Source organism: Lactuca sativa, chromosome 3 (assembly GCF_002870075.4).
Source record: "Lactuca sativa cultivar Salinas chromosome 3, Lsat_Salinas_v11, whole genome shotgun sequence".
Lineage (NCBI taxonomy): Eukaryota > Viridiplantae > Streptophyta > Magnoliopsida > Asterales > Asteraceae > Lactuca > Lactuca sativa.
In genome coordinates this window covers 98,776,769-98,785,354 of record NC_056625.2, presented here as the reverse complement: position 1 = coordinate 98,785,354, position 8,586 = coordinate 98,776,769, and the positions used below count along the sequence as shown (strand labels likewise).

Genomic DNA, 8,586 nt, shown 5'->3' with positions numbered 1-8,586 from the left:
TTTCGGGCATTTTCTAGTTTCGTGAGTATAATTGCAGATTTTAAGGAGACTAGCGGAGCGGGATCTTTGGGAAGCAATTGGACTTGGAGGACAACTTGGATTTTGGGCTTAATGGCTATGGAGATGATGCATGTAGTGAGCTTGTTAATTATTTGAAGACTTGGAAGAATTAAACTTTAAATTTGCAAGATGCAGGGGATTTTCAAGTATGCGAAGATTGATGATCGGGAGATTACGGAAGCTATGGATCGTTTAGAAAAGGCTAATTAGGCTCAAAATGAAGAAATCTTGAAGAAAAATGGCATAGAAGCTGATTGGGCTCAAGTGGCCCACGTGGATTCCTGCAGGGGTATTTTCGGGATTTTTTTTGGAGCTCTATATGGGGAAGGTTGGTGTGCCACTTTTCTCAACTTTTGCACATCTGAACTTGGGATAATTCTATGGAGAATTTGGAGCATTTTGAAGACGAAAAACCTTGAAGATCTTCATCATTTTTGCCCTTGAATTTTGTAAAATGTTTGGTATAATCTTTACTTCCTTTGTTTTCTTGTGTTTAGCCATGTTAGGCTAAACCGAATTTGGTTGACTTTGGTGAAATCCTTTAACTAGTTGTTGAATGTTGAAGACTACATGAACTTGTTCTTGAATCTTTATGGGAATGTTTTGTGTTTTAACATATTATCACTACTTGTATGTTTTTATTCATGAGTTCAAATGTGTTTGTGGTGATTAGTTGGCTAATTTCTTGATTAAGTAAAGGATCTTCAAATTAGCAATCAACAAATGATTTTTGTGTTAGTTTTGCTTCACACAATCATAAGAACATTTTCTCCAACATGCTAGTGAAAGCATTTGACTCCTCTTGGATTTGTTGACTTTTTGGTTCTAAATGCTAGTTGACTTTCACTAATTACATTCTTAATGGAAATTGTGACTTTGACTAGGGAAATTGTTATGAGTTTCTCTAACCATTTTAATAACTAAGAAAAGTCTTGGTAATCTCAAGCTTCTTGGATTACTATAGCCAAATTAAGGATTTACAATAAGTATTGCACCATTGGATTCTAATGATATGTTCATCAAAAGTCAAATTGAGGGAACCTTAAGTCAACCATCCTTCCCTTATTGATTTTACATCAAACTCTTATTTTTGTTGAATTGTCCATTTAAATCTTAATTTAATTTTAGTTTTATTTCAAGTATTTAAAAAGATCAAAACCCCCATTTTTATTTTTATTGTTATTTTACAAGTATTTTTTCAAAGAGATTTTCCATAGAATTATAAAATTGAACCAATCTCCTCGGATTCGACCCCTTTACCACTATACACTATTTTAGTGTAAAAGATATAGTGTTATTAATTTTGTTGGCCTCGGCAACCACCAAATTTTGGCGCCGTTGCCGGGGGTTGGTTTATTTTTAATCAATTTGTTTCTTTATGCCCAGATCTCAACGTACAAGTGCTTTATAATATGGAAATTGAAAAAGAAGCAAGGCGTTTGACGAAAGAAAAAAGAATAGAACATGGTCAAACTTCAAATCCTCATGGGGATCCGGAGGTTGAAACCGCTTCATCAAGTGACACGGAACCCGATTCTAGCCCCGAACCTCGCCAAGAAATTCCCGAAACACCACCCTTACAACAAAATCCACCCATCATAGAACCAATTGCAATAGGGGACGACGGAGAAGCTCCCGAAAGAACCTTGAGGCAAATGATGGAAATGATTGGTTGCGGCGGTAATACCCTGAGCATCTGCCTTGTCGCCTGACCGTTGTGTTTGTCCCGAAGCGAAAGGCGACCCAGACGGGGTCGAGCCTTTCTCGAGGGCACCTTGCTCTTAGGGGCGCTAGAGGGCGCAAGATTCTGTTGGGTTTAACCGGTCGGGCACGCTGCGCCGTGGGGCGTTTTCTGCTGTGGCCGGGCCCGACCCTTCCGTACTCACTGAGGCACGTCATCATTTCCTACCGTGGCTGGGCGCGACTCTTCCGTGCTCGCTAGGGCACGTCATCACCTCTCTAATAGAGTAGATTACACGAATGGTACCTATGGTTTGGGGTAATTTGCACGTTTGGTTAACTTATTTATTTATTTATTTTAACTTGGACCATCCTTATTGTTTGTTTTTGTTGTCCGCTTGGTCCCTATTTAAACTAAAAAGAGTATTATGCCCCCTATTAATTTATTTTATTATTTATTATTTATTTACATTATTAAATAAATAAAAACCCACACCCTAAACCTCAAGCCACCCATGACCCTCCTCTTTCCCCCCTTTTCATCTCCTTCCCAATTTTCATCTCACCTATATCGTCCTCCTTACAAATTTAGATCAACGGTGCTTCCAAATTGAGATTGATAATGGCTGGAATAAGTGTGGTTCGACGATCGACTATGTGATAGAAACAAATGGATCGTTTTTGTAGAGGCCGTGGTAGTTTTATGTCAAGTTTGCCTAGTGTTCCAATGAAGTTGGTGGATGGAATAAGGGTGGTTCGAGTTTTATGTGGAGGTGGTGTTTGGTAATGGGTGTCTAATGTGATTTGAGGTGTTTGGAGGGTGGATTCGGTAGTGAGTTCGACGAAAAAAGGTGATGGAAGGTTCTCTTATCTCTTATTCGAAATTTTCTTCACCACCACTCCTCCTTGACCATCACCACAACTCACCTTTTCTTTTCTCTTCTTCGATATTGTCTTCATCGACTATTTAAAACCGCATCAACCTTATCATCCATCATCCATATCACGTGTTCTCCATCCTCGACATGAAAGAGAGAGGCCACGACCTCCAGCTTGCACTAGATTTCTCTATTTGAAATATTTTGCTTAGGTTTCAAATCAGTGTTTTTTCAGAAATTGTTAAAGTTTGTGAAGTCAGTGTGTTCCATAAATCTTTTTGAAATCGGTGCATTCCAATAATCGATTATTGTTTCGGAACCCCCTTATGATTTTGGTTTTGGTTTCATATTCTTCGATTTGATTTTGGAATTTAGATGTTGAAATCGTTTCTAAACTATGTGATCCAGAAACTGATATCATAGAGAATAATGGTCATTTCGGAATACAAGTTTTGATTTTTTTAGCCTGGAATTTGATTTTTGAATCAAGATTATCATTAGGTTTTGATTTTGATTTTCATTAGTTGGTTTTATTTTTTGATTTGATTTTAGTGTTCATTTGCATTGGTTTTGATGGTGAGGGGTGTCTCCGACGGGGAACTATGTAGAGTTTCCAGCAATTAGAGGTGGTCGTTGGAGATGATGACTGGACCACGACTCATGGGGGGGGGGATTAAAGAGCAATAACATATAGGATTAAGGGGGGTGGATTTTGGATGATAGGACCCACGTGCACTTTTGATTAAATGATTATTCTAATAAGTTGATAATAAAAGAATAAGGAAAAAATAAAAAAGGGTAAAAATGTCATTTCAAATACGCTAGGGACTAAATCCGAAACAATACCAAACATAAATGATGGTCTAAGTTGGAAAAAAAAATTAGAAACCAAACACATAAATTACTCTATTCGTGTGATTTACTCTCTCTAATATTTTTGTTAGTTTAGATTCATGGCTTCATGCATAAGTATCTTTGACAACTAAATATGCCTTTACGCACCATAATGTACGGCCTAACTAACGCACATACAATCACCACTCTTTACAAATAAATATGTGATGACGGATGCCAAGAACAAAATGAAACTTGAAAGCCACTACGATCTCCATTGTCATCTTGTAGGTGTCATTATCAATGAACTGCCTATAAAATGACAACACTTTGATGGTTATCTACTTGATATGTTTATGAGCAGAAAGACTATTTTCTCCTCCCCCGACACTTGTCTTTTATCCACTTCCTTAATCCTTAAGATGCCCTCTTAGTATGACATATTTATGTTGAAATATAGATGAGAAAGAAGTAAGTTTTTTTCTAATTTGCCCCTTTAAGCACTTAATATTACATACATGTCCCTCGAGATTTATGTTGAAATAGTATAGGTGGCTTTAGGGTGGGCCTGTATCTACCTTGCCGCCATCAAATTTTGAGTTGGACGTTATTTATAGATATATAAAAAATATAATACCTTTTTAATTTTTTTTTCATAAAAACATATTGGTTTAATTATCATTTACTTAAATAAAGTTGGTGCAAGAAAATTTAAAATTCAAAATTTCAAAGTAGATATATTCTTTTTTTTTTTTTTTAATTAAATGATTATCGAAATATCAGATTTGATGTTGCAAAAATCACTATTAAACATTAATTTAACAATTAACACCTTTTGCAAAACTACGAAGAAGTTTTCATAAAGATACACGCCAAAAGTAAACATACTATAAACTATAGGGACTATAAATGTAACTTTTGATTCCAACATCAACCTCCACTTCTCGCCAAATAATTCCACGAAGATTCTTTCTCCGCCTGTAATTTTCAAAAGCCCCATCTTTCACTTTCTCTCTCCATCGCTGGCATAATTTCTTAGGGTTCTACAAGGGTTTCTCTCTAAATTCTTCATCAATTCAATCACTATGTGAATTGAAATTATCTTCTGATTCCGAGTATATAGATACCATTTGCATATCTACACAATTGTAATTATATGGCTACTTATCAGCCGATTAGAGGAAGCGGATCAAGTTTACAGTTCTTGAATCATCCGTTTGGGGACACCACTTATACAAAGGTGTTCGTTGGAGGGCTTGCATGGGAGACACATAGCGAGACGCTACATCGTTATTTTGAACAATTTGGGGAAATTTTGGAGGCTGTTGTTATAACTGATAAACATAGCGGAAGATCAAAAGGCTATGGATTTGTGAGTATTTATATGTATTCTATTTGAATTTTTTCACTCTGGTATCCAATAACGATGATTGCAGATGCCCGTTTCTTTGTTTACTGCATTTCACCTTTATGTTCACTGCAATATCCAGCATCAATTCACAAATTAAAGATACCTTGAAACTTTTATCACTGAAAAAGACATGATTAGGATCCAAAATTGACTTAAGAGTTAACTATAATTCGCAGAAAGAGATTATACCATATTACCATGTTGAATTTTACTCGAAGTACTATAATAAACTCATAAATCTCCAGAATACACGAAAAATCACGCTAATTTTAGCTTACAGAATCCTTATTCGTCCAGAAAAGGCATAATTCATATCCAATTGGGGTATGAAGGTAGAATCATATCTGTTATGTTTTTCTTTTAAGTATTCAAAATCATCACAACTTCTATTGCACTTTTAATATCACCTAAAGTACAATCTTATCACATCTCCAAATTAAACATTTCTCTTCTTCTCATTAAACTCAGGTAACATTTCGTGATGCTGAAGCTGCAACTAGGGCTTGTATTGATCCCAGTCCAATCATTGATGGTAGAAGAGCAAACTGTAATTTAGCATCACTTGGTCGCCCTCAACCACCTTTACCTTTTGGTAAATCTTTTTTAACCTTTTTTAATCCAATTCATATTAACTTTCACATATTAAAGTTGTTTTTCACTTTTAGGGCGTATGAGACCAATAACACCCTTCTTGAATACTCTCCAAGGAGGCCCATTTATTGGAGGCCCAAATTATCGCCAACCTGTTCCTTACAGTTATCAACAATTCCCATATTCCTTATACGGGTTAGTTACTAATTACTATTCAATCTTTTTACTTCAAATTAAATTCATTATTTATTGGAAATTGGAAATTTGTTTTTGTTAGGTATCCTCCATCACCTTATGCTCCTGAATACCTCTTCCATCAGGTGAATTAACTCAAAGTTTCTTTCTTTCTTTTTCAATCTTTATAAGTCATGTGTAATGTGTATATATATGTATATGTATATATATATTTTCAGGTTCAATATAATCCTTACACAGGCCAAATGCAGCCTAATCCTCAAATGTTTGGCCCAAGCCCAAGCCCAATAAACTCAAATGTCTTTCCATTTGGTCAAATGGGCCCACTGCCACCTGGAAGCCCAGGGATTATGACACCTGGCCCACATGTTGTATCATATTCTAGACCAAATGTCAGTGTAACAACCACAGAAACTGTTCCAATGTCTCCAGCACCTTATGTTACAGGTACTTTTTTTTTATTTTTTTTAGCTATGTAATTAATCTCTGTAAATTAGTTTGATATATTTTGATAATATATTTTTAATTTTTGTTGTCAGGTATTGGGCCACCATTTTTGGGACAGATGAGGAGTGCCCAAGCCCATTCTTCTCAGTTCACTCAGAAGTAAAACTGGTTTAAAATTGGAGAACAGAGGATCAGTTCCTGAGGTGCATGTATCTTATCATGTGCCTTCCATCCTCTACTCTACTCACTAACTGCTGGATGACATCACTTGCTACTTGAGTGATGTCACCAGTCATTTCTGTCAAAAGGTAATAAATCCTTATATGTAATTACTAATTAGTATTTTTTTTATAAAGGTTGTGTTTTTAGTTTTTACATGTGTTTGATGTTGTTTTCAGGTGATCAGAAGTCATGGACATGAAGAGTTAAAATGGGGTTGATTTTTCAAAAAAAAAAAAAAAAAGAAATCAATCTCTGATTCCAGAGAATCGGAAAAAGAAACTGTGGTTTAATTGGTGTGTATAAATGGTAACGGAATTGTGAATACACAAGATTGTTGGAATATGGGATTCCAGCAGTCAATGCATGAGCATGAGGGAATCAATGTATGATTCCTACATGAATTATGGGAAACCTGTGAATATTATGTTTTATGGCTTTCTGGAAATTATGCTCCGGAATACTGCCCTTTAATTTTATCAGAAAACTCGCTCCGAGGTCATCGTGGATAAAGGGTAAATGACGATTATGCCCTTGATGGAATCCAAAGGTATGGATTTGATAATCTTGGGAATGGATAATTAAAAGACTATTTAAAAGTCACCGTGTTGGTATTCTGGTTTGGTTTTTAAAATCTTGGTAAATTAATATTGTTGGGATCATATGGTATTTTAATTTATTATAGAGATATTAAATGAACTCATAAATTAATTTTTATTAACATAAAAAGGTTTTGGTAATTGATTGAAGTTAAGTTTTGATTGAATCATAAAACTAGTTGTCCGACTGAGTTTATTAGAAAAAAATGTGAATGTTTAAACATTTAGGAAATTTGAATTTATAAGAAATATGAGAAAATATTGAATTGTTGAAATTGAAGTGTTTATTTCTCTTTTAAATCTGAACAAATAATTTAAATAAATAAACGAAAGAAATAATTGGGTTTCAATTTAAGAATTTTGAAATTAGAAGGTAGGTTGTATTAATAAAATTGATATTTATTTATTATTACATCTATTTTTTTTTTAATTTTTTTTATAGCCTTAAGCTTTTGAAAGGGTTTATTATTATTATTATTTTTTTTAGTAAAATGAAAAAAAACCATAAAATGTCATGAAAAAATTTAATTTGAAATAATCATAAAATGATATTTAGCAAAATGAACGAGAGCAATTTATTTATTTATTTATTAGAGTAAATATGTATCATTTTAAATGAATGAATCTAAAACATAGATTCATTGTATATATTGTAGTATTAATGAAGCTGATAAATAACTTTCATTCATTGTTTCTTAATAATGAAAAACATTCAATGTATAAACAAATTAGAAAATCTTTTGAGACCACATCTTACAATGACTCGTTATCTAAAAGATATAATGAAATCAACAATGACGGATCAGAAGTTAGAGATGAAGATTATTATCAACATCAAAATTATGTTTCATTATATTGTTTTAGTTATGTTTATGTAAATTTATATAATTATGACTTATGATATTAATGAGATCCTATAATTACGTATAGTTATTATCTTAAAAAATGTATTAATTTAAAGAGGTTCATATGTATTTGAACATGTTACTCTAGGCAGTTGGCTTTTAAATTGATGTGGGTACTAAAGAACTGTTATCAATTCAAAAGAAAAGTGACAAAAGGAAATGATTAGAAACGAAAGCAAGATTGAGGTAAACAGAATGTGACCAAATGCAAAATTTAGTTACTTTTTTGAAAGTTGAAACCTAATAAGTTGTCGAATCCAAGGAAACAGCTTTACATATTATATGGGTACGAAAATAATAAACCAAAGATACTCACCACATGAAGGATGCTTATAAGGTAGTTTTAAATATTTCTTAGTGGGAGATATGTTTGGAGTATTTTGTTTTTGTTATGGTTGAAATTGTTTTAGAAAATAAAATAAAATAATACCAATGAACATATTTGTAGCAAGGAAAAAAAGTACTTATACTTCATAAATCATAACATTTGTTATAAGGCGAAGCGATGCGGGAGAAAGAAGTGCTTGCGGCATCTGACGTAAGCATATTTGCTAGCGGGGAAGGTGAAGTGGTGAACAACAAAAATTTGCTGATGGAAATGTGGATGAACCTCTCTCATTCTTTTTTTTTTTTTTTTTTTTTTTTTTTTCTTATCCTTACCATCAACATCACTCGTATTCTATGTAGTTATCACGGTCAAAATTTCAATAGCGGTCACATGCCACTATTTGAGATCGCGGTTATCGTGGTGGTATAGCGGTGATATA

The 8,586-nt window shown here is 33.7% G+C and overlaps 1 protein-coding gene across 1 annotated transcript; it reads left to right on the top strand.

Annotated features, from left to right (window-relative positions):
• Positions 1–4,411: 4,411 nt before the first annotated feature.
• LOC111896576 (probable RNA-binding protein ARP1) lies at positions 4,412–6,914 on the top strand. The gene is made up of 7 exons (XM_023892548.2): positions 4,412–4,824; positions 5,332–5,455; positions 5,529–5,649; positions 5,732–5,774; positions 5,868–6,096; positions 6,189–6,404; positions 6,495–6,914. The coding sequence occupies exons 1-6, from the start codon at positions 4,609–4,611 to the stop codon at positions 6,257–6,259; spliced, it is 804 nt and encodes a 267-aa protein (XP_023748316.1). The 5' UTR covers positions 4,412–4,608; the 3' UTR covers positions 6,260–6,404; positions 6,495–6,914.
• The last annotated feature ends 1,672 nt before the right edge of the window (positions 6,915–8,586 follow it).